Consider the following 27,756-nt stretch of genomic DNA (forward strand, 5'->3'; position numbering starts at 1 on the left):
AGTTAATTTTAGTTAATTTTAAGTTAATTTTAGTAAACATGAAAAGGCAAATGGATATTGCACAAGATGGCCTTATACGGTTTTTAGCTTTGAATTGGTAGCTACACAGAGAAAAAAGAGATTCCTTGTTTTTGTCCAATTATAGAAAACTTCACCTTCATACCAGGTCTCCAACCCAGTATTTCCAATCACCACAGCTTTCTATGGCTTAATCAATGCAGAATTCTACTTGGTAGCAGGCCTCCTTTGGTCTGTCTTCAGACTTGCCCGCTCAAAGATTGTGTCAAGCAAAGCTTAGGAAGAGATGAGAGGTGCTGGAAGCCAGGCTTCCTTCCTGTAGCCAAGCTTCAACTTCCTTTAAGTCTAAATGTGACCATTATCAGATGCAGTAACTTGTATCATAACTAAGTGAAAATGAATTTGCTAAAATGTCTTTAAAATTAAAGTATATTTAGGTTATATGGCAGATATTAAACTCTGAAAAGATAATAAACTATTTAGCAATGATTCAGAGTTATCACCCAAATACAGGGAGAAAATAGAAAGGTAAGGAAACATGTAAACAACCATTATTTACTTTGTGAGGCTGCTCCAACTTCAAAGGGTTTTGATTTCAGGATAGAAAAACAGTGTGGATCTGTTCCTCATAAGGTAATAGTTACAAGAAAATAATGACAAGGGTCTCAAATTTACTGGGAAGCATCATCTACGAGAAATGTGAACTTTTGAAGACATATTTTATTGACTAACAGGAAAAAAAATTAGATCTAAGGGTCTCTGAAATTCCTATCTGCCTGCCCCAACACTAAATTTTGTCTTTTATTACCTTAAGATAAATGTGTATCTGACCTATTTCAAATATAACCTTCCCCAGTTCATGAAAATGAGTATGATTTGGTACAGCTGACTCTATTGGAATTGTTTGCAACAACCATGTGACTCTTAGTATTTTCTCTTAAAACTCTTTGTAGAGAAGGTTAAAAAAAGGTAAACCAATTGCTAAGAGTAGTGCTGTTTCATTTGATTAAAACAAAAAACAAAACAAATCCTCTAAGAAGTGTACATCTCCATTTTACAGATGAGGGAATAGGTTCAGAGAAGTTAAGTTTAAAAGTCATGGCATCACGGGGTGCCTGGGTGGCTCAGTCGGCTTTGGTTCAGGTCATGATCTCAGGGTTTGTGAATTTGATTCCCACATCGGGCTCTGTGCTAACAGCTTGGAGCCTGGAGTTTGCTTTGGATTCTGTGTCTCCCTCTCTCTCCCCCTCCCCCACTCAGACTCTCTCTCTCTCTCTCTCTCTCTCTCTCTCTCTGTCTCAAAAATAAATAAAAACATTAATTTTTTAAAAAAAAATAAAGTCATGACATCATTTTGACCCTAAGAATGCATAAAGCAAAACCCCCTTGATGCTAAAGTTTCTTACCCATCTGAGTTTTTAAATGTGTGATAGTGGGGGCCTTAGTGTTTTATGTCCTAGCAGTGTGCTATCATTCAGAAGTCTAGGAAGCCCACTGTGCTGTCCAGTGACATGTACTTTCCTCTCTTGAAATTTGTAGTATGTTTATTTTCACGGCCAGTTTTCTAAACTCCACCTTCACTTTCAAGTGGCTGCAACTTGAAATCTTATTTTTAGGTTCTGCTTCTTTCCTATGATTGGTGACCCACATCGTTGAACAGATGAATCATTAGATGAGGAAAGGAAGCAAGTCTCAAATGTCATGCACAGGACTGAGGTCAGTAGCTATGTGGGGTTTAGTTTGCTACCAAGACTCTAATGCATTTCAATTCAGTTTTTAATGGATTTCTATTCTACATCTACCTTCTGAATCAAAAATGTCCTTTGCCAAGTAACAATTTCACTTTAGCTTCAGTTCCTCCTGCAAAGTGGAAAATAGGATGGATTTGTAAACTATTGTGAAATCTTAGGAACCAAGGAAACTTTGGAACTACTATGAAAGCTCATCTGTCTAGGATTTAGACAGAAACCATACTGCTAATAATTTTTTTTTTTTAACCCAGTTACCTAACCATTTAAATTCAAGTTTCTTGAAATGGTCCCTAGCTATTGCTTCTTATATTAAGACTCAGTCTGAAGCCTGAAGAAAAGAACTATTCACCTTCACCTTCAAAAAAACAATATATATATATATATGAATTAAGAGTGGAAAAAACAATGAAGGCAGAAAGAATGAGACTAACTAAATAAATAAACATGTCCACCATGACAAAGTGCATGGCCAAAAGCATCACTAAAACCCTGAAAACAGAATACAGTATAAAATACAAGCACTTTCCCTTTTATATTTATGTATTGAAGATAAAACATTACTAATTAGAGCAAACAGGATAAAGTTTAAGAGTACTAAATTGTGACCAGCTTTCTAACTCTAGGAGCTAAGCATTAAAACTAAAAGGGAACTTCAGTTTCTGGCCAGCAGCAGGGACTAGAGTTACCCTCCCCCCTTAAATGACTAGAATAGGCAAACTATATGAAACAAGAGTTCTCAGACATTTAACAACAGGCAGCACAAGACGATGATCCCTGAGAGAAGGGAAATGAGTAAGATATGCCTCATGATTATATCAGCTTACTACCTGAGAGGCAATTTCCAGACCAAAGCTCAGGGAGGTAGAACCCAAAGACAGCCCAGGGGTCTTGCTGAGTTGAGGAAACAAAGCTCACACTTTGGGAGGCCAAAGCACCTAGAATTTCTGGGGCAGTGTACCAGATACAGACCTCCAAAGATCTAGGGAAGGGTGTTTAGCTGCCTCCTGATCTACCCATGCATGAAAGGAAACTGGCCAAGGCAGTACCACAAGTAAAGAGTAGCCTAAGCAGAGAAAACAGTGTCTGTGCTTTGAGACTCACTTGTGAAACTGAAATGGGACCATTCCCCAGTTCTAACTGGAGAACTCAATACTTAATCCTATCATCACATGACTCAGATCAGTGTCCAACATGTACCCTGGTACCCTGAGTCCAGGAACCCCATAGAATATCTTTTGCATGGTCCAAGACACATATACATTCTGGGAGACTGGACCTTTAAACAGTAAAGAAGAGAAAAGAGCTCTTGTGCCCACAATTTGGGGCCAGACATGGGGGTGCTGGGGCTCCTGAAACAGAGCAGACACACCATTACCAGATGTATGGGTTGGAGTTAAAGTAAAGAAACTTAGTAGCTACAGTTGTTAGTTTTTAAAAGGGGAGAACCATCTGCCTTTCTGGTAGCCTCAGCTGTTTGGCTCCTGTTGGAAGATCATGGATTATTTCTGATCTTGGCTTTGCATGGTCCCATAGTAACCATCACAAGCTCTGACTAAATACCTCCATCCAGATTCAGACTGTCTTCTGAAAAGAAAATTCCCTAAACCCAAACTCACCAAATCAACACTTTTAAACACATCTAAAATAGAGCAGAATGAAGATTTAAATAGAAATAAGGTAATTTTACCACTTCTGACCTATTTAATTATTCTTCAATTTTAATGTCTGTTTTTTAGGAAGATTGTGGATATGAAAGATAAACAACTGGGCTTATCTAATTTGCACAAATCTTTTTTTTCTCGCTCTGTCAAAATGTAAGCCCTGCCTTTATTTCTTCCTGAGTGATACGTGTTCCATCATCTGCCCCAGCATCTCCCTTTGTCTTCCAATCCCTATTCTTTCTCATACGTTCCCACAGCATCCTATTTCTGTTTCTCAAGGTCCTTATCTCTCCTCATTTCCTCCCAGATCTAAACTCACACTGATACACTCACCAAAGGCATTCATAAAAACCTGCCCTAGCACACTGGTTAGGAATGTGGAGTCTAGGGATACAGGGGTGCTGGTTCGAAGGGGCACATGCACCCCAATGTTTATAGCATAACTATAGACAATAGCCAAAGTATGCAAAGATCCCAAATGTCCATCAATGGATGAATGGATAAAGAGGATGTGGCATATATATACAATGGAGTATTACTCAGCAATCAAAAAGAATGAAATCTTGCCATTTGCAACTACGTGGATGGAACTAGAGGGTATTATGTTAAGTGAAATTAGTCAGAGAAAGACAAATATCATATGACTTCACTCATATGAGGACTTTAAGACACAGAACAGATGAACACAAGAGAAGGGAAGCAAAAATAATATAAAAACAGGGAGGGGGACAAAACATAAGAGACTCTTAAATATGGAGAACAAACAGAGGGTTACTGGAGGGGTTGTGGGAGGGGAGATGGGATAAATGGGTAAGGGGCATTAAGGCATCTACTCCCGAAATCACTGTTGTACTATATGCTTACTAACTTGGATGTAATTTTTTTTTAAAATGTGGAGTCTAGGGCCCATGCTCCTGGATTCAAATTCTGACTCTGTCATTAACTGCCTGTGTGACCTTCTGCAAGTTATTTAACCTCTCTGTGTCTCAGTTACTTATAAAAAGGAGACCATTAATAGTGCAAGGTCCCTTCCTTATCTGCAGATTTGTTCTGTAGTTTTAGTTACCCATGGTCAACCATGGTCCAGAACACAATCCTCCTTCTGACATATCATCAGAAGGTTAATAGCAGCCTGAATACTATGTCACAATGCCTATGTAATTCACCTCATTTCATCTCACCTTGTAGGCATTTATCATCTCACATCATCACAACAAGAAGGGTGAATACAGTACAATAAGATATTTTGAGAAACAGTGAGGAATCACATTCATATAACTTTTATTATAGTACATTGTTATAATTGTTCTATTTTATTATTAGTGATCATTGTTAATCCCTTACTATGCCTAATTTATAAATTAACTTTTATCATAGGTATGTATGTATCGGAAAAAATATATATAGGGTTGGGCACTATCTGTGGTTTCAGGCACCCACTGAGGGGACGTACTCCCCCATGGGTAAAGGGGGGACTACTCTGTGTGTCTTGTAGAGCTGCTGTGAGGATTAATGCCACAATGTTCCTAAACTTCTTGGCACAGTGCCTGGCACATGATGGGCTCTCAGGTTTTCAAAAAGTGAGCTATTGTTATTATTAATAATGTCACCTTTTATTTGGGATTTTGCTTGGTGAGCCACGAAGGTCATAAGTGAAAGGGGATTCTGGTACTCTTGTGTTTTTTTTTTTTTTTTCCAGAAAGGAAAAAAGGGACAGGGTAGACTCAACTTTCAAGAATTAAAAATGAGAAAAGACCCCACAGAGGTGCTAGGCTAGCAAAAGCATTGAGAATTAAGCTCTGTTTTTTCCTTTGTCCATTCTTTCTCCCCACCTCAGAAACTCATAGAAAAAAAGCATTAGCATCTTTGGGTCCTCAGTCTCAGAATATGGTCTCACTTGTAGATGAGTATTGCTATGTTCAGAATCACTGTTGACCAAAATTCAATAGATCCTGTTAAGCCATGTCATAATGCAGCAAAACATCAGAAGCAGAAAAAAAAATTGTGTAACTTATTTTTTAACAGGTTGTGGAAACTGTGGAAAAGCTTGTTACACGGAGGAAGAAATAGACTTACCTACAGGAGTCTACTTGGCTGATTAAGGCTTGTCCCTCTTGCAAAGCATCAGCTGTGCAGTCTTTAATTTCTCTGTGTAATTCCTCATGCCTTGCTGCCAAGACAGGCAGACTTAAACCCTCTGATTTAAGGAGCTTAAGGTAAGCTTCAACTCTTCCAAGTACATCAAATGCCTGCCAACAAAAACATACTTTCATTTTCTGCTTTTCTAGTTTAAAATCTACATCAATGTGTACATGAAATACTAGAGATTAAACCAGCCTATTCAATTTATTTGTTTGATCATAACCAAAAACAACAATCTTGGTCTGAGAAAACAGCTGTGTAGTTCTAAGGCTCCATTTAGGGAAACTGATCACAGCTTAGCTCGGCATAGATAAATATCAACACCATAAAGTTACCACAATAGTTTACATTGAGAATGTATCTATACAACACAGTTATAACTGTACAGAATTCAGAGAGCCAGGTTTATTTTTTGCACATTCTTTAATGTATACCAATAATGGATGAGATATTTTAAAAACGTTATGCAGACTTTCACAACCTGAACATCCCTTATGTTCTTAAAAGACAATTTCCCAGTAAATTTCACTTTGAACCTGAAACATTATAGGGCAATATTCAAGAAATGACTAGTATGTTTTTATCCCTTGTTTTTCCCAGTGTAAGACCTTCCACCTACTTCATCCAGGACATCCATCTGTCTACAAAGGAGATTATAATTTGGTTCTGAAGCTGTGCAAAGATTAAGATCAAGATAATATTTAGCTTCTGACATGCAAAATAGGATTATGCAGAAAAAAAACATCACCTTGCAAATCAAGATATTGTCTTAAGAGAAGCTTTTTAAATTCCTATATTTTCTTCTTTTATTAGCAGATCAAAAACCAGCCATGGGGGATTAAGTTTCTGGAGTTACCATAGAGTAGAGAGGAGCTTTCCTTTTGTCTTAAGGTTTAGTTGGCATTAAGGGGGAGGAGTATACGATACGAAGGTAGTAAAAGAGGACCATGGTAACATGAGAAAAACAGAAAGAGAGAGTAGAGTGCAATGGTCTCCATACGTGTCCTGATAACCTGTCTCTGGCCTTGGGCTTGGAGAGCAGGAGATGAATTAGGTAAGCTGAAGAAAAGCTGAATGGCAAGGGGGCTCTTGACATGTTGCCCTTTGGCACTACTAGAAGAAGCAACCTTATGGAATGCTCCATATCAGTCTGGAGAACACTCTTATCCCAGGAACACTGATAGTGCCACAGTCAGCAGGGGTCTTGAAATCTAGCCTTCCTGGACTGTCAGTTGGAAACCAGTGAGCTTGATAGGGGCCCACCAGGTGGAGTAGGAAGACTCCAAAGAAGACTCATAAGAAATGAAAGCAGATGGCTTCATGAGTCTGGTAACCACTGAGACCTGAAGAGAGACCAGAGGAGCAAAGTTGAGTTGATGTTGAAGGCACACAGTTTAAGCCAAATGTAGAGGCTACCACCATGGAGCTATGTAAAAGCATGCAAGAACTTACACCTGGCTGCCGTCTAAGGGAGTGAGTTTTAATGCCAGAACTGGAACTGGATAAAATTCGAATTTACAAATGAAATATCTCAAATACTGTTGCATTACTTATATCTTGATAGTCTATACTCTCGTCAATTTCTTCATGTCCCCGGAATCTGTTCTTTCTGATCACTTAAAATGATTAAAACAAAATCATTCCTATTATTTAGATGATAGGAAAGTAATAATAATAACTACAGTTTAATGAGAACCGACTTCTGCTCCTTTTATACTATGTGTTTCATTCAGCCAACAAATATTTTTGAATGTCTGCTGAGTTTCAGACACATTGTCCTGAATAGCCCTAGATGGAAGTGAGAAGTGATCTCCATTGTGTGACTGAAGAAACTGAGTCCCAGAGAGATTAAATGAGTTGCACAAAGTGATGTTTCTATTAAGTGGCAGATTTGGTCTTTGTACTCAATTTGTCTCCCTGAGGCCCCTGCTCTTAAACCCTGGCTTATGGAGTCATGTAGCAAAGATTCAGGGGAGGCTTAAGACAGGAGGGACATTTCCAAGAAGCCTGTTCATCTTAGGTGGTTTTAAAAGAGATTTTAAAACCTACTTTTTGTAAATATAGGTATGAAAAGATACAGAGAAAAGTTAAGTGATTTCTCTTATGCCATATAGAACTGTAAAAGAAAGATAGCTTTATTAAAGAAACTTTGAACCTGAAGACTCTCCTTATCTGAACTCCCCCTTTTATTCTGTAGTGGGCAACAGAGCCAAATGTGTCAAGATGCTGATGTTAGAAAAGATTATTTGAATTACTTTCTCAATCTTTCCATAACACATTGAAATGCCGCTTGCAGTAAACACTGTTTCTGGAATTTTGTTTTATATTTAAAATTTTTATTACTTATTTTAAGTGAAGTGGAGTCTCATGTTACTCAAAGGTTCTAAAGTTTTAAAAGTTTTAAAGTCAGGGGGTGCCTGGGTGGGTCTTTGGCTCAGGTCATGATCTCACGGTTTGTGAGTTCGAGCCCTGCATCAGGCTCTGTGCTGACAGCTCAGAGCCTGGAGCCTGTTTCAGATTCTGTGTCTCCCTCTCTCTCTGCCCCTCCCCCTGCTCACGTTCTGTCTCTCTCAAAAAAGAAAGAAGAAAGAAAGAAAGAAAGAAAGAAAGAAAGAAAGAAAGAAAGAAAGAGTTTTAAAGTCAGTGCCTAAAACAAAAATCCAGTGTAGTCAAAATTATCATGAATTTCCATAAATCACGCTTAAAGTTTAGTATATGTGAACCAGTGCTACTGTAATACATATTCACATTTAGCATTGAGAGCCACTGAGCTAAAGGAAGAAATAAAGAGAAAACATATATATTTAGATGTCAGGGTATTCACTTCTTTCTTCCCTTAAGATAATTCCCAGAATTCCTAGTGGGAATGGGGGAAAGGATAGAGAGTTCAAAAGTGCTTTTTCTTCTCTACAAGTTTAACTCCACTCTGTGTTAGTATTAAGCCAGTATAACCTTAATACATATCATGTTTGTTGTTGTTTTAATAACTAAAGAAAAAAATATGAAAGTTAGGGCATGATGGTAGTTAAGTACTCGGAAAATATTTGCTCGTGATTACATCTCGATCGGACACATCTTTGAAAAGTCACTGGGAAGAGCATGGCCACCTGCTGCCTGTCATTCATCCCACTGGGCCTTTCCTCTTGTGGCCGCTGTGAACAGCTGCTACTCTCATATCCTTGGGCAGTGATATGGTCAGAAGAAGTGGTCTTCTCTTCACAGAAGTTAGATTCTAAAGCCACATGTACATTAAATGCATGTCTGAGGTGACTCCACCCCACTCCTGAATGTTATTATAAAAGTATTATAGCTTAATAACATGGGAATAAACTGAAGGTCTAAACATGTAGAAGGTCTAAACTGACGTAGAAGGAAAAAGCGGTATATTAAGATAACCCATAACTTAGAATCAAAATAGCAAAATTTTTGTCAGAGTTTTTTTCAAAAATCTCCAAGCGTTAGGAAAACACTTACTTATACACTGCTCTATGTATCACACTTGATGGAACTATGGCAGTAGAAAGGAGGCGAGTGATTTCATTCCTTCATCAGCTCAACAAATACATTTGTAAATAAGATGAGCTGGATACTATAAGAGGGCTTATTCTTTACCCTTAATCCTAACCTAGACCTAATGGGAATGTGTCTAAACACAAAGACATGTTAAATGTATTGATTTAAAGGGGGGTTCCTTTTTAAAAAAAGTTATACTCCCTGTGATTGTCAGAGTCACATGTAAAACTCATTTCTCTTATCCCCATGCAGCATTTAATGAGGAATCCACATACCAATTCCAGAAAAGATCTAACTATCATTGCTCTCACTTAATCTATCCCCAGAATAGGACTTAATGCTTTTCTATTTACCATATCCATAAGGAACCTGATATACTGGATCTAGCCCGGAAAGAATCTCTTTGTCTCACACATGTTATAGAACAGGTTATTTCTGGCAATGACACTATAATGCCCATAGAAACTCCTTTGGAATTAATATTTCCCCTTTAGTTTACTCTCCCCACCCCCCTCTTTCTTCACACCTGGTCAAATACAGGTTTTATGACTAGAGGCAAAAACAAGGATATAAACACAAGGATAATATTTTCTCCCTCTTGGTTCTAGCTCTTCTTGACTATTTTGTATAACCACACGGTTCTTAAAAGGATAAGGAGACCAACCAGCTCTTTTTGCCTTGGTTTGGAAAAGACTAAGGAGTTGCTTGGTGTTTTTTCTTTACGACGCTCATCAAGATCTTTCTTTTATTTCCATTGTTAAGTACAGGATCCAAAGCAGGCTGGACCAAATCAAATAGAGATGGTATCAGGACTTGGCACATTGTACTCTTTTTAAAATATCTATGGGATTAATAAATTAAGCAAGAACCATGAGTTAGTCATCCAGCATAAATATTTCATGCTGTTTCACAAAGATGTCTAATAAGTAGTATTGTTTGCTTCTTGACTAACTTATTTGAAGAGAATCAACATTAAAAACAAAAAGCCCAAATGCTACAGAACCTTGAAATTTTCCTTTCGTGAGTTCCAAGGCTGGAGAATGAGTTTGGTTGGAACCTTTATAATTACCAAGGACACAATATTCAGCTTCTCATTAGAGCACTGAATCCCACTGTCTGCAGAGATTTCCTCTGGGTTCAGTTTTCATCAAAACCAAAAGCTTCAGTTTCCTTTCCTAAATACTACCTGAGATAACTTCCCATGGCTCCCAGTTTGGCAAGCTGATACTTGATTCAGGTCCTGCCCAAATCTGCCCAGGCTTCCAAATGCTAGAAAAGCAGGGCAAAAGGGTGATGGGATTTTCATCTCCCAGTGTTTGCTGCTCCCTACCGGTGCTCCAGCTTATTTCTCGCCACTCCAAGGTTGTTGCTGCTGGGCCCCAGAACTCATTCCACATTACAAGTGATGTTAATGAGAGGTGTGTAAAATCATGGGAACCTAAAACTGGTTTGGCCTCACAATCTGAAAAGCTAAACAAACACACAAACAAACAAGACAAAACAAAACAAAAAACCCAAACAAACAAAAAACAAAACAAAACAAAACAAAACATTGGAAAAGGAGTTTGGGGTTGAAAATGCATGTATGGGACACCTGGGTGGCTCAGTCAATTGAGCATTCTAATCTTGATTTCAGCTCAGGTCATGATCTCGGGGCTGTGAACTCAAGCCCCCTTTAGGGCTCTGCACTGAGCATGGAACCTGCTTAAGATTCTCTCTCTCTCCCTCTCTGTTTTTCTCTCTCTCTGTTTTTCTTTGCCCCTCTCTCCTGCGTGCTTTCTCTCTCTAAAATAAAAACTAAAAAGAAAGAAAATGGCATGCATCTGATGCATTTTATCAACAAGGAATGGAGGAAGTTTATGTATTAATAAACTCTTACTCTTTCTGAGGTAAGTCCATCTTCGAAATGGATAAACCAGACACATAAGTAGAATCCTAGCCAGCTAGTCACTGTTTATACTTTCTGGTTTCCTTTAATCTATTGACCTAAATAGTTTTAGGACAATCTTGGGAATATTTACATGGAAAAGCATCTATATACAATCTGCAAAGCATTTATTTTTTTTCATTATTCAACAAATATTTATTGGACTTTATGAAGCATGTACTCTGGTACATGCTGGGAACAGGAAAATGGAACAAAAGCATTTAAGTCATGTTAGAGTGGCTAGTGTAGTATTAAATGCATATAAAATGACAAAATAATAGCTAGAACTCAGTGAGTGCTTGGCTGTTCTATGCACCAGTCAGGTATTAACTCATTTAGAAGCTCAGTGACTCTGTGAGGTACATATAATTATTATTTCCATTTTTCAGATAAAAAAAGCTAGACACACAGAGAAGTTAAGGAACTGCCTAAGGTCATAGAACTAATAAATGTCTAAGACCATATTCATACCTCAGCAGCCTGGCTCCAAAGTCTGCTATATTATTTTAGAAAAGTATTATCCTAACAAACATTTTAAAATTTTCACTTAATACTCTGCAATTCCATTTATTTATTTATACTCCAACTCTATCATGGAAAGATTTTGAACATGTATCAGCAGTTGCAGGAACTTTTATTACTGAATGGTATTCCCTGAGGATCGTTAGACCTCTTTTAGAGAAGTGAAAACTCAGGCTCAAAGTGTAATTGACCTGTCACATGTCCAGTCATTCATTCATTGATTCAACAAAGTTTGTTGAATGCTAGGTGGCGTGCAAAGATGACTAAGACACCCCCTCTCTCTATGGAGCACAGAGAAATACTACAGGAATAATGAAAAATAGGCAATTAATGCTGCCTGGAGACTTCTTGGAGCAGGTGGCATGGGTGATTACAAACCTCTTCACCCAGCATTACCTTCCTTCTCAGCTATGACACAGAGATTGAGCTCAAAATTTGTGTTCCTTGTATATTAAAGTAATTAAGCTCTCTTCATTCCAATGACCTTGGATCAGTATAATCTCTTATGAAATGGAACGTAGTTGGCCTTGAAACTCCACAGTTTCTACTATTTCACTACTTTCTATCATTCAAATTATTATTGAGCATTCACTGCCTGAAAGGTGCTTTTCTAGATGTTCTGTTCTGGTAAACACAAAGTAAAACAGACGTGTGTTTTACCCTCAAGGAATTTTAATTCAGCAAAGGAAAGTAAATCTACCAGAAATGCCTACAATACAAGGAAGAATATATTTAATACCAATGGAGATGTGCAGCAGTTTAAAATTGTACATGGAAGGGAAACCAATAAATAACAATCATGACTCACTTAGAAGTCACATGATAGCTTTATTGTGAAGGATACTAATGAGTGAATGATAATACTGAGTGTCTTCTGGGTGCTATATGTAAGCCAATTTGACAATAAATTATATTAAAAAAAACTGAGTGTCTTTATTACAAGACTAATTAAATAGGGGCTGAGTTGTGGGTTCTCATGAAAAATGTAAGATGGTAAATGCATTTCTTGTTTTGATAATCTTTCTATTTTATATATATGTTTATATATACATATATAAACATATATATAATTTTATGTTTAGCCATATTTATCAAATATTTGCATGGTTTAAATAGCCTCTCCTTAAGTTCTAAAACCAAAAGTTTCTACACCAGTCTCTCAGAGAGAATACAGTAGGAGAGTAAATAAGACATCATTTGCATCTATATCAGGAGGTTTGCCTCATCATGATTTTTGAAGTCCTTAATATCTGTTCATAGTTAACGGATATGTTCAGCATAAGGTAGAAATTTCTTAGCATGCTATTCAAGACCCTTCCTGACCCCCTGTCTGCTTCTACTACTTTTCTCTCATCATTCTGGTCTTATACCCTACACTCGTGGCAAAGTGAATTACCTTAGATTCCCCATGCATGGCACAACTCTGTACCACCCAGTCCTCCTCCAATTGCTCCTTGTCCTAGCCTTTCAGATTTAGCTCAGTGCTCACCTCCTGTGGAGAAGTCTTCCTTGACACTTTTTCCCTGAGACTCTCCTCTGTGTTCCCTAATGCTCTAGGCTCACTCCAAAACTTTGGGCTTTTCCCAAAGTATACAGCACTTCTGTTCCCTTGCCTCTCCTCCAGACCAGACTGAAAGGGTCTTGAAGGCAAGGATCTTAAAGCAAGTATCTTTAACTGCTTTAGCTAAAGTACACATATGACATATGAAAACAGTAGCTATACAACACATTAGGCGAAGGGAAATGTAGAAGCATGGAGGGAGGTTTTTGGGGGGTTTTTGTTTTTTTGGGTTTTTTTGTTTTTGTTTTTAAAGATGCTTTAGTTCTTTGTAAGAGAAAGGGAAGTTGTTCTGGAAAAGAGAAATCTGAGACAGGCTGCCTAAGAATTATGAAACTGAAAGCAAGTACGTTTTCCTTAATTTCCAATACAATTAGCTTAGTTTCTTTAATTCATTTACATCACCTTAACAAATTCCTTCTGGATAATATTTTTTAGGTTCTCTATTTGGACAGATTTCTTCACTCTTCAATCTGTACAACAACTGAGTCATTTTATTTAATTGCTTCCCACATCTGGGCTAAAATGTATCTATTTTGAAAATGGGAGAATAGTGTATATATAAGTGAAAAAACTGTACCAAACGTCATCCTTAATTATTTTGTTTTTATCTGAAACAATTATGTTGCTGTAGGCATTACTGTTTTGCATGGCTATAAATATCTTGAAAAAGCAACATTGACTTTTTAGAAGACATAAAACTTTCAGCAGTGATGGCAGAAGCAGTAGAAGTTATGACAATTGTACATTTCAAACTGCTTTTGGGGTGTTGCTTTAGCTGCCCCAGCTTTTGCTTCACCTTTGCTTTTAGGCTAATCACCCAAGAAGCACACCATGTAGATTTGGCCTCAGTCTTCACCGCTTGCTTTCCCCCAATGAAATCATGTGCCTATGAATAGGAAGCATGGGAAATGAAACTTTATGGCCAATCAGCCATGTTTTACAGATTTAGGTTCAATCATTGTTGTCATCTAAATACAGGTTCGTATTGTTCTGCTCTTGAAACATATATATGTATCTCTGTTTGATTCTAACCACATTCCCTAAACAATGATAAATACAATTTGGATGATTGACATATCTTAACCAACTCCTTGGTTGTGAACTTGTTAGAAATAAATAAGATAATCTATAATCATGAAAAGATGAAAATTTGGGGGGATCAAGATGAGTCACTATAATAGGTGCTATGTTCATATTTCATGCCATGTCCTACTTTTAGCAACATCTAGTAATTAGAGAAATTCTTTTCCAATCAGCTATCATCCAATATTGATAATCAACCCTTACTTGTATTTGTTGCTAAGTGATTTGGCAATAAATTCACCAACACAGTAGATAACTCTAAAACAGAAAGGAAGTATCTAGGGTTCTTAAATTACTTGGCTCAATCTCCACTTGAATCAGTGTCTGGTTTAGGAAAAGCATCAGTAGCAATATGCTAAGGTCCTGTGTGCTAACATTGCCACCTATCGCTCACTCCAGGTACAAACTACCACACTCAAGCCAAAGGCTATAGGCACTCTGGGTATGAAACAGACTCTTGAGCCTTGGGTAATCATCAACCCCTAGCAGGATTAAAAGGTAATCAATTTCACTCCTAGAGCCACAATGCAAAGGCAAAGGCAATGTGGTTGTCTAGTCAATGTAGATAATTAGGCAATAATTATATTTTATTGAATTTTGCAAATTGGAAACATACTCTAGATTTTTTTGTATGTTTTGTTCTTTGCTGTAACCCCAGCATTTAGAACAGTACCTGATACACGGTAATTGTATAGTAAAACTTTACTAAGCAAATGTATCTCTAAAGAATCTCTAAATAAAGAATTCTCTAAAGAATTATTAACCACACCACTCAGAGACTTCAATAAAAGAAATTATTATGACTTTTTGTCTAGTAAATAAGAATATCCCTATCTAAAGTTGGTAGGGAGAGAGAAGAATAAATTAAAATGAAAAGGTAAGCAAGGGAAAAAGAGGAATTTCCAGATGCTTGCAACAAAAATACCAGCAACATATGATAAAAATCCAGATTAAAAAAGAAATATATATGATATGGAAAGCATTAACAACAGTCCATTTTGTAGATTATATTATGACCACCTTTTTAACTTAACAAACTTTTTAAAAAGTGAAAGTTGTATTTTAAAAATCACACATTTCACTTTTTATTGAACAAATACACAAACTGTCACATCCTGTCATTTATATTACCTGTGAAACTAGCATATTTTCTCACGCTGGTATTTGGCACAGATATTGAAGGAGAATATTGACCTAGCTTTAACAAATTTGGAATAAGAGGTTGTTTGCTGAAAAAATAATTCTACTTATCAAGAATGGAATTGATTTTCAAAGTCAATATCTTTTGGAAGCGCTGACTTCCTCTTTCTTTCACAGTGCTGCATGTGTTGGGAGAGTGGCTAGTGCTTCCACCCATCATTATCGGTGTGCCATGAACGGCCCACAGTGACCCCTCTTCATTGGAGCCCTTTCTCACTGTTGGGTTTGCAGCCAGCAACCAACCTTCAAGGTGGAGGAAATGTCTCCTTCTGAGACAAATAGTAGGTTGGCTTATTGTTTGCTATAAAAAAAAAAAAAAGATTCCCCAAGCTTAGGGTTCCTCTCTTGGAAACCACCTGCCACAGATGCAATCATCCATCTGGGCCCATCTGCATCACCCCCGCCCAGGGGACTGGGACTTGGGAAACTGATATGGCATGTGGGCATTTAGATCATTGTTTTTGTAATAAAGTCTTTCAAAACTGACACAGAAGTCATGTGTCTTTTGTGAGCATCCACAAACTGTGACAAGTTAGCAAGTTAGCTTGAAGTTTGGGTAAAATTTCACATGCCTCATAGTTCTTGACAACATGACTTCATCTAGGGTTAAGGATGCTCACAACTAGAAAAATCCAATGCAACCAAGGTACGGTAAAGTGAATTTTCAAAAGGAAAAGTCAGTGCTTCAGAGATAAATTGATGATACAAATTGAAAATACCCGTTTGCTGGTATAAACAGAATTTTCAGCCTAGAAAACACAATTTTAAGGGATTTTAAAATTATATTAATGTTTCAAATCCAGCTCTTTATTTTAACTGGGTTATTTATAAGTGTTATGCCAAAAGTTAGGTAAAATGGTGCGAATTTTGTAAAATTTGGAGATTCCACAATATAAATAAAAAATAAAAATGCCATTTACAAGTCTTAAGGAGCTTCCCTCTTTAATTTAAACAGATTTACCCACTACATTATTTAATCATGTATTGCTTCTTAATAATAGGGCAATATTTCATTTCAAAAATCATGATTAAATATCCACTTTCCACACTCCATCTTCTATTTTTTGCTGAAGTAAAAGTATCTATCACCTTTCACATTGATTCTTAAATTTGGAGTCAGAAATTATTCCCTTGATGCTTTGAAAAGGGAGAACAAATTCTATACCTTTCTAAGTGCCACTTGGCTATAGAGAATGATATAATATGGATAAATAGAGTATGAACAAATCCCAACTGAAATTCTTATAATTTGAATGCCATGGCTTTCCAATGATGAAACAGGGGATGTACAAGTCAAGTCTTGGGGCACCTGGGTGGCTCAGTCAGGCAAGCATCTGACTCAGACATGTGATCTCATGACAGTTCATGAGTTCAACCCCCCTGTAGGTCTGACAGCTCAGAGCCTGGAGCCTGCTTGGGATTCTGTCTGCCTCTCTCTGCCCCTCCCCCGCTCACACTCTGTCTCTGTCTCAAAAATAAACAAACATTAAAAAAAATTAGGGGCACCTGGGTGGTTTAGTCATTAAGGTGTCAGACTTCAACTCAGGTCATGATCTCCCAGTTGGTGGGCTCAGGTCATGATCTCCCATTTGGTGGATTCCAGCCCTAGGTCGGGCTCTGTCTGTGCTGATGGCTCAGAGCTTGGATCCTGTTTCAGATTCTGTGCCTCCCTCTCTCTCTCTGTTCCTCCCCTATTTGCGCTCTGTCTCTCTTTCTCCCCCCCCCCCACCCCCACCAACTCTCTGTCAAAAATAAACAAACATTTTTTTTTAAGTTTTTTTTTTTTTAATTTAGAAGTCAAGTTTTGGGAGGAGGGAGCCTAGGTGGCTCAGTCAGTTAAGTGTCTTTGTGAGTTTGAGCCGTGCCCTGGTGGCACAGAAGCTGCTTGGGATTCTATCCTTCTCTGTCTGCCCCTCCCCCACTCATTCTCTTTCTCCCTCTCTCTCTCTTTCAAAAAAAAAAAAAGTCAAGTCTCAAGGGTTAAGAAATATAGTTTCTTATGATTTAACCTGAATTACTATGTGAATTTGAGAAAGTAACCATTCTGTTCTATTATTATTATTATTATTGTTGTTGTTGTTGTTGTTATTGCAATAAATGTCATTCCTTTCCCCCTCAAGGCCCAGAAGCAATGTCAGGAGAAAGTCTCCCTGGAAAGTTACCACATAATGAGAGCAGAGAAAGCAAGAGCAGGGGGGTACAAATTGAAGGGAGAGAAACTACATTTTGCAGGGCTGAAGCTATATGGTTTGTTCTAGAAGCACTGTTTTATTCTAGCAACATGTTCTATAACTGTCTTCCTTAAAAATGACATTACTTGACAGATGACCCACTCATTTTGTAGAATGAGAGTGCAATGTAAGTTAGAAAGTCTCTTATTCAATACTACTCAGTGATCAAAAAGAAAAATCTTGCCATTTGCAACATGATGGATCTAGAGTGTATTATGCTAAGCGAAATACGTCAGCCAGAGAAAGAGAAATGTCATATGATTGCACTCATATGTGGAATTTAAGAGACAAAACAGACGAACATAGGGGAAGGGAAGCAAGAATAAGATAAAAACAGAGAGGGAGACAAACCATAAGAGACTCTTAAATACAGAGAACAAACTAAGGGTTGATGGAGGGAGGGAGATGGCGGGGGGGATAGGCTAAATGGGTGATGAGATTAAGGAGGGCACTTGCTGGGATGAGCACTGAGTGTTATATGTAAGTGATGAATCACTAAATTCTATTCCTGAAATCATTATTACACTGTATGTTAACTAACTTGGATTTAAATTAAAAAAAAAAGAAATCTCTTATTCAAAAACAGGACTGTTCAAGAGAAACTTAACTAGCACCTACCATTTACTTAGTTCAACAGTTCCAGTAATATGCTATGACTGTTTCTTCTGTTAAAACAAAGAAATCCCAAACAGATGTTTATCATATTTGTCAAATTTTTCTTTAACACTTTTTTTACTGTAATTCTAGCACCTCTATTTTGAAATTCTACTCTGCAAGTTTCCTATTAGTACGGAAGTTCAAAATTAAATAACTATTTTGGTATATACCAGGACATTGTATTCAGATTGTTGATATCATGACTTTAAATCACAATATACCCACCTTCTGGGGGTTACCCATTCATTTCCTGTCACATTGTCCAGTTTCAAAAACATCAGTAAAATTTAAGGTATTAAACAATTCCAAGAAGGCACTTTGAAGGTGTATATTAGATTGGAAAAGGTACAAAAATTTTCAAATAATATCGCCAGCTTCAGATACACAAGTGATGTGAACATGTAGACATTACCACTCACTAAGAACCATCTGCTACAGTCAATATTAAAAGAATCAACCAGGAGAAACAGAGCACAGTCTCCAACTCAAGAAGACCTGGAGATGGTCCAAAGCAAGATTTCCCCTTGGCAGACTTTAAAAGGCAAGACCAAGGCAGGGCAGTCAGGTTGAGATTCTGCTTCTAGCCTTATGGCTTGTATGCAGAAGGCTTACAATATTCATGTACCTTTCCCTGATAAATGAAAAAAAAATTTTAAAGAGGAAATATTTTTCTTGGTGAAAATTTCAAGGTGTTATTTTAACCTTGATACATTTTATGATAATTTCCTTACTCCATGAGAAATATGGCAGTGTTGGCACAAGTGTCCCCTCAAGCAGTTCAATGACGGCTCTAAGATGAAACCCTCATGGGGATTTTTTTTAACATGTCAAAGCATAGAGCTTCCTAGTTTTGAGAACCAAATAATGGCCATGATAGGAATATATTCTTTCCAAATTTTTGTTTAAATTCTAATTAGTTAACATGCAGTGTAACACTGGTTTCAGGAGTAGAATTTAGTGATTCATTACTTACATATAACATCCAGTACTCATCATAAAGGAATATATTTTTAAAAGTTCACTTTTGCTGCTATTAATTTTGAAACTCTATGTGGAATCCAGACCTCTGTGATGTTCGCCAGCCTACTGAAATCATGAGTCTCTTACTGGTCTGTCCTGATTACCTAAAATTACCAACGTAACTTCCCACTGACCTTATTGGCACTGTTAAAAAAAACATTTGCCTTTTTTAACCAAGTTTTCCTTTCCACCATGAGCCGACCAAATTCTCCTTGAAGCTGATCCAGTTTCTGGTTAGAGAACTGTAGATGTTCCTTCTCCACGTAGTCCTTGGACAGCAGAATCCCAAGAGCATCACTCTTTAGCTTCTCAACAGCAGAATTCCATTCCTACAAGAGATCACTCCAGTTTATTTTACACATCCTCCCCTTTGCAACTGTACTAAGACTCAGAGAACATTTAGATGGGTTGAATGTATCAGTAACCATCTGTCACTGTATTTTCAAATTATGAAGGAGTAAACGCTACATTCCAGGTTTCAGTACCAAGATGTAGGTAAAAAAGAAAGGTAGATAAAGAAGAAAGAGGCTAGGAAGAGGCAGGTTGGGATGTGTGATCGATAGAATACCCAGTTGCCCCAAATACAGGCTACTTCTTCCATTAACGCTATCTGAAAACATACCCAAAGTATAGTCAATAGCGTTTTTTAATCTCTAACTCACTTTGATCTGTTTTCATTTAATTAAATATAAAAAGTCTACTTCCCACAATTCTGTCTCACTGCCAATGTGGGCAAATATGTACAAGACAGGAAGAGAAATCTTATATTTTATGGCTGTTGTGTTTGTATTGCGCCTACACTTAGAACTAAAATTAAGATCTGTTATTCTCCACAAAATTAATAGTTGGTATTGTGCAGTATTCCCTCCTTCCTGACCTGAGTCTCACCTCTCAATACTTCATTCTTAGTGCTATATAAACATTTCAGGAAAAGAAAGGAGGTAGTTTTTTACTTTCTGTTACACAAGGATGAAAAACAGTAAGTAGAGAAGAAAATAAAAGTTGGAGTTAACTGAACATATTAACACTTTATTTATTTAAAGGGAAACTTAAATTTCTTGCAAAAGATGAAGCCAGATTCAACTTCATAAAATATCTCTAACATGGATGTCTTGTGAGTGAATTTTCGGTACCCATCTCAGCTAAGATTGTGGCTAAAAACAGCATAGGTTGTTTGTTAAAGCACCAGAAATTTAGCGCCAAATTTCAAAAATTACATTCTACCTCCATCCTGGCTTGTTCCCTAAGGCAAACGTCCTATCATTAAGTTACATTTGTTACATTATACTATGTAAAATAAGTATAATTTTTAGTGCAATTTACCACTACCATTTCCATTCATTCATTTCACAAGACACACTAAATACTATGTACCTGGTACCATGCTAGGATAGATGGCTTGGGGAATATGAAGAAAGAATAAAGTGTAGTTCTTTCCTTCAACAATATATAAACTGCTATTTTACATAATTTTCATATATACTTTCATCATCAAATGTATGAAATGTATGCTGGTCCTACAAACACATCCTGATGACTCAACTAATGGAAACAGCTAACGTGTGATTCTTCAGCCTGACCACATCAATGGTGGTAACCAAATATAATGCTATAGTGGTTGATCATACTCTCAGCCTTCTAAGAGAATAACCAAAGAGGGAGGGGGTTGTTAAAATAAAAAACAAATGAATACCAGCCTTAAAAATGGCCTGAGCAGACATAACCAGTTTAGTCATACAAACAAAGCTTAATTTAGATTATTTTGCAAGGCTGACTTGACCTGGGTCATTTCTTGTTTATGTCTCTGGAAATTATAAGCAAAACTTGAACCTTTCCCAAGGTTGCTATGAGGTAACCACTGACCAATTCCCCATCATTTAAGGAAATTCTGATATTATAACCAATAATTGTGAAGAGTAAGAAGTCACCGTTTCCTCACTATTTAGGCTGCTTTATAATAATATACCCCTGAGCCTTGTTCCATGTTTTTGGGTGAGTGCTTTGGTTTGCATATTGTCTTTTTGGTGTGTGCACAATAAACTTTTACCAGTTACTACTTTGGTGATTCATTGTGGGTTTTTTTCCAGTTGTTTATGAACTTTTGACACTCCAGATTTCTCAGTGAGTGCAAAATCAATATTCTTAGGTATGAATATGGGCTATGTGATTTCTTAAGATCCTTCATTTTTTAAAGAGCTAGTCTGTCCCCACTTAAAGATAGCTAATATGTTCCATGACATTCTTTCATAAAGCACTGTAAATATCCTTCCCACTTAAAAATCATTACCTTAACCTTATCAGGAAAGAGCAAATGTTTTTAAAACAGTTAGCACAATTTATGGCACATGTAATAAACACTCACTGTTAGTCCCCCTTTTCATTCCATCAGTTTTACCATGGTTCACTAGCACCCCAAAATTTGTTCTTTATGAGAATTTCTGTTTCTCAGCTCTAAAATAATGGTAGTGGAAGGATTCTCCAAATGTTATTGATCAGCGTTATGTATCGATCAGTATTATGGGATAAACAAAACAAAGCAGGTTTCTTTACTGCAGGACTTCTCAGAATCCTCAATATGTTGATGTGTATTGAGACTCCTAAATGGAAACGCATGTGAAATATTTTGGACAACCTGTTTTGACCATGAAACCATGTGTTTACTCATCATCTCAGGGGACCAATGCTCCAGCTAGAATAATGTTGGGAAATTCTGTTCTTATGGCTAAAAGCAGCTGAATCACCTATGAGTTCACCTGCTTTCACAAGTCTGTTTCTTTACTCTTTTGTTTTGTCTCTATCTCTCCAGACCCAACTAGTCCATTTTCTGTCTCTTGTACCCATTCTCTCATTTTCTGTCTGTTAAGATCCGTGGGGTATTAATCCTCAAAGACTCAAGTGAAGAAATGCTTCAGGTGTTAAAACAGAATAAAGCAGGTTATTCAAAAAGTTATCATTGACCATAATCTTCTTGCTCATTAGAAGAAGACCACTTAACAAATATGAAGAACCTCGGGAAGGCCTACAAAGCTAGGGGGAAGGAAATGGAACGGGAGTTAGGACATAGAGAAACAGATATGGCAATTATGTGTTCAACCTAGACAACACCAAGCCCTAAGGTGTAGGTGTCTTAACTGTCTGCAAGATAGTATTGATTTTTCTTTCTGTTTAAGCACTGTGCTAAATGCTTTTCATGTATTATGTCACCTAATCTTCACCATACCCCTGGAAGGTGCAAAGTGTTACCATCCTCATTTTACAGATGGGGTGATTGAAGTTTGGAAGGATTAAGAACTTTCCTGAATTCTCAACACCAGGAAGTGAAAGAGCCAGAATTCAAAATGAAGTAGTTTGACTCTAGAATCTGTTTCTCAATCAGTATACTGACCTCAGCACTTCAGAGGGGAGAGGCGATAGAAAGTGGTTGGTTTTTTTTTGGTTTTTTGGGTTTTTTTGTTTTTTGTTTTTTGTCTTTTGTGTTTTTTTTACAGCATAAAAGGATTAAATCTATTGGCTTAGAATTACACAGGTGAAAGTTCCATGAAACCCGGATAAGGTCTTGGAAATTACAAAAAATCTTCTAAGACCCTGAGATTTTCTGATTTGGAATCAGAAGCTTCATTCTTTCTAAATAAATACAATGCTGTTACATATAGAACTGAAAATTTACAGCCCAAACTCAAGCTTAATTTTGCTTAGCCAATGGACCAAAATAACAAAACACTTCTCTAAGAAGGGAAATACCTGTTCTCTAACAGTGTTCATAAATCTGCCTTTAGCATAAATGTTGCAAACAACATTAAAGAAAGACATCTGGAGTAGAGCCAAATCTTGGAAAAACCACTTTAGCTTTGTGCTTCACATCATATTTATAAAAAGTAGGCTATGACCTTCCAAGGAAACTGTTAAAGGACCATTTTGGCCTCGTATCTTTTCTTATTCTCCATCTCCAGTCTTCTTAATTGCATTTTCACATGAACTCTGTGGGTATTAAATGAAGTCGGGTCCATTTGATATTTCTATTCAATCTTCTCAGAAAATTGGTTCTGTTTTCTTTGGGCAATCCATAGGCATTTTCTGATGTATTTCTGTAACATTCTGATGATGAATTTACCCAGCCATTTTTCTTAGGGGATGCTTCCACTATTTTATTTTTAACATAAAATGTTCCAGAGTCATCTGAATCCATCACACTATTTTAAAAAAAACTTAGTTGTCACTGTTGTCAAGGCTGGAGGAACCCAGTGGAGAAAACCATGGTCCGTTTTTTCTAGCCATTGCTGCCTGCCTGCTAAATGTTAAACATCTGACTTTCAGTCACTTTACAATAAAATATTTCCAGTACGTGTCCCTACCAGCTGAAAGCCAAAGACTACCATTTCCTTGGCTTTTCAATCTTGACAGAGATATGTGCATATGTCTGACCTAGTAAAGATGTGTGGCACTGTGTGATCCTGGGCTCAGGGTGTCTCCTCAGGTCACTCCATTATTTTCCTTTCTTCACTCTCAGTGGTAACCCTTTCAAACTGTACCTTTCAGTGTTCCATCCGCTGAGGAAATTGAGCTTCTGTTGAATCCGATGATTGAAAGGTACTTTTAAGAGGATTAGTGCTGATAGACAAGAAGGTGAAAATGATTTCTTCTTTCTTTTCTATACTCCCAGGTTAGCTCTTCAAATGAAGTTATGGATTGGCATAAAAATTATCCAGCAAGTAAATTCAAAAAGTAGGAAGATTAGCTATTCCATTTGAAAAGAAACAATATAATCACAATATGTTTAGTAAACTTTTATTCACATGAAAACTTCAGGGTAGATGAAGGGGTTTAATGACCCAACACCATGTGGTAAATTATTTTCATTATAAACTTGAAACTTCAGAATGTAATTTTTAAGTGGGGGACAAGAAAGAAGAGAGGACATATTTATAAACTACTAAGAAAATACCAGCTGTGGAGATGACTGGCCAAAATCACATCTGGCCGAAACATGTGTGGAGCTCATGTATAGTTCTCGTAGCATGGTTATTTCCTAGAGCATCTCATTAGACACAGTCCATTTCTTGTTCATTCTTTAAGTCTACAGTCCCATTTGGTTCGGCACCAAGGAGAATTAACTCATTGACACAAGAGCATAGAATTGTACATGATTGCATTAACAGCTGGTACAAACAAAATAAACCTGGCAATTTTAATCAGAGAATATTCGAGAATCTGTTTTGAGCAGGAGTTTCTTTTTAGAGGAAATGTTGATGCTTTTGAAGAGCGGCAATGAGCCCCTGAAAAGCTGAAACTCTGATTATGCCAAGTTGGATTGCACACTGGGCCACAGTTTCCTCTCATGCTCTGTTCCCAGGATTTCTACACTGACCTACGCGAAAGCAAGGATCATATGAGAGCTGGGTCCCATCCCACTGTTGGATGAGTGCAGAGTTCAGTGTCCACAGGCCATTTGAACCTGGCCCTCATTGTGATGCATTTCAGCAAAGGCATTGTTTGCAAACAGGAAGAACTGCAATTTTGTGTCACCTAAAGATAAAAGAAGTATGGTGTTTCACCTCCCAGCCATGAGGCAGACAATCATTGCTATTGAACCAGGCAGAGCTCATGGGGAAGAGCAAAGAACTGGAGCTAGAAATACATTTTTTATTCCAAACCTAGTAAGTGGTCTCAAGCAGGGCATTTTGCTTTACCGAGCCTTACTTTCCTGCAGTACAATGACAGGCCTCTATCACTTCACATATGCTTCTGCTTCTCTAGTGAATTATATGTAAATTCAATGATGAAATGGCTGTGCTTCAAATTCCTACCAAAATTTGGGTATTTTAGCTGTATTTCCCATAATTAACCCTAGTGGGATTAGGACTGACAGTCTATAGTAGAAATGACATATATCACCAAAATAGTTTTTGAGTAATGGCTGTTTTCTTTTTTCTCTGTCCATTCAAATGTTCCAAAAGTCACAGGAAAAACCATGGCTTGGAAGGTTCTTGTCTCCCTTATTCTGTTCAATGCATGGCCATTAAGGGGTGCTTTTTGTTTAATTGCTCAGAGCTTGTTGTTAATACTGAAGCAAATGAATATGCGACAGAATAAATTTTTAAAATCAAATAAAATCTTAACAAATTACACTGTGAGCAAATCTTTGAAAGAATGATTGGAGCAACAATACATTTAGTTTTTCTTCCTTAGTTCAACATAGTTTGGGGATGAAAATTTAATTCCATGGAAGGTTGGGGAGACATTTTTTGAAGATTTGTGTTTTGCAAGAATCATTATTTTTTCTTACTCTCTTGTCCTTGTTGTTTTTCTTACATTTTTTGCTCCTCTTAATCAGAGTTTCTTTGAGTTGAATAAGTAAGGAGTATATCCAGATTTGGGGGGCATTGGTGTTTCAGTTTTTTAATAAAATTAATAAAGTCTAGCTGGCCAAACTGTTGGCATCTAACACAATTTGCCTACAATCCGATTGGGCCACTAGCTGACTAGGTGACTCCAGTTTATATTAATGTTTTCAGAGGACTTATTGTTTCATTTTCTAGAGCATCTGTTGGAGATACCTTTTAGGATCTCAACATAGATTCAATTATTAGGTTTAGATGTTCATCTCTTGTGAAAATTTTCCTAAATGAAATAGATTACGTTGGGAAGTGGGGGGAAGGAAATCCATATATATTACATCCACAATGAACATCTGCTATAGACTAGAACAATGGCTCTTAAATCTGGCTATCAATATCTCCTAGAAAAAGTTTTAAAACCTATATTCTCACACCCACCCTATTGATATACTGAATCATTATTGGTAGGGTGGAAAAATGCATATTTTAAAAAATCTAAAGCATTTTAGGGGCTCCTGGGTGGCTCAGTCAGTTAAAGCATCTGACTTTGGCTCAGGTCATCATCTCTCAGTTCATGAGTTTGAGCCCCAGGTTGGGCTCTGTGCTGACAGCTCAGAGCCTGCTGCCTGCTGCAGATTCTGTGTCTCCCTCTCTCTGCCCTTCCCCCGCTTACACTCTCTCTCTGTCTCTCAAAAATAAATAAACATTAAAAAAATCTAAAGCATTTCATTTGAAATCAGGAACAAACAAAAAATACTTATAATCTGTGAAGTTTTGGAACTGGACTAGAATATTCCAAAATAGTTAATGACTAGGTAATCATACCAGTAAATGAGAAAGAATGATTATATAATAAAAGTGTTTTAACCTTGCAACTTTGAGCTAATTTAACTCTGTGAAATTATGTTTTGTATTGATGACTCCCAAATCTAAAATTTAACCTCTGTTTTACAAATTACTTTATTCATTCAGTGAGTATTGTGTAAGGCTGCAGAAGATACAATGACAAATAAAATCTTTGACCTTACACTCCTTAAATGATTAATATGCCAATCCATCATGAATTTAAAACAGCCCTAAGACTAAATCATTAGTCTTAATTCATAAGGAAGAAATCAAAGCATTTCTTTCTACTTTGTACTTTCTTCACAGTGTGTTAGGCAAAGGAGCAATTTATTTAAAAGGGAAACAGAAAGTAAAAAAACAAAAAAACAAAAAAACAAAAAACAAAACTGTGAAGGTACAAAACTCATCCAGTTTTTGTTTCCCAAACTTTTCTATACATTTATATGGTTATCTTTAACTTTCCTTCAAACTTTTTATAACCATATTTATAATACATATATACTATATCTTTATTACAGGAAAACCCCTTACCTCTAATGGTTTAGAAGAAATAACTTGTCTTTTAACAAAATCTAGTCAAGGCTAGAATTTCTTCAATTTGTCTCCCTTCATATAGGTTCTGTTTTTCAGCTAATCGCTATGTATATACACAGGATTCTGATTCCATACTCAATAATCTGTGAATCAGCAGCATGTGATACTGGGTTTGACCTTCTATAACTCTCCTATACCAAATACGGTCCAATCTAAAAAGCATTATTTAACAAATCTTAAGAACACCTAACTAATATAAATAGATCATTGTAAGTTCAAATGGAAAATAAAACAGTGTTCGGTGGAAGAAAAAATAAATTCTGATTTGGGAATCTGATTTGGGAATTTTGGAATCAGATTTATACAATCTGAATTATGGGTGAGACCTTCAACTAGTGAGTGTAGTGTGGGACTGGGAAGAAGGCAAGGGGCTGATTCAAGCAGAGAGACAGCCTGAGCAAGAGCATGTAGGCTCCTTATGATCCTGGCTCATAAGGAGATAGAACTATCTAATCTGGAAAATTAATAAGTGTTTCTCATAGGAAGTGATATCTGAGCTAAGACTTAAAACAAAGGGTGGGGTTACCTAGACAAAAGAGGAGTGGAGGTATGGTGGAGAGTGAAGAGTGAGTTCTTGGGCAAATGTCCAAAAGAAAGCTGGTCAGTACCAGATAAGAGTGCTCAGGACCAAAGACATAGATTTGTGAATAACACTCTTCAGAGAGAATCTTTGAAAGCAAAACACCACTCACTAA

The 27,756-nt window shown here is 37.0% G+C and overlaps 1 protein-coding gene across 2 annotated transcripts in view; it reads right to left on the reverse strand.

Moving 5' to 3' along the window:
- Window positions 1–27,756, reverse strand: part of CCDC141 (coiled-coil domain containing 141) — a 197,222-nt gene that overhangs the window by 62,574 nt on the left and 106,892 nt on the right. For both annotated transcript variants that reach the window (XM_043577190.1, XM_043577188.1), the window contains exons 7-8: window positions 19,421–19,615; window positions 5,507–5,679 (exon numbers count right to left, since the gene is read on the reverse strand). In XM_043577190.1, the coding sequence (XP_043433125.1) occupies window positions 5,507–5,679; window positions 19,421–19,615 (368 nt within the window). The remainder of the gene's footprint in view (window positions 1–5,506; window positions 5,680–19,420; window positions 19,616–27,756) is intronic.

This window comes from Prionailurus bengalensis, chromosome C1 (genome assembly GCF_016509475.1).
Source record: "Prionailurus bengalensis isolate Pbe53 chromosome C1, Fcat_Pben_1.1_paternal_pri, whole genome shotgun sequence".
Taxonomy (NCBI): Eukaryota; Metazoa; Chordata; class Mammalia; order Carnivora; family Felidae; genus Prionailurus; species Prionailurus bengalensis.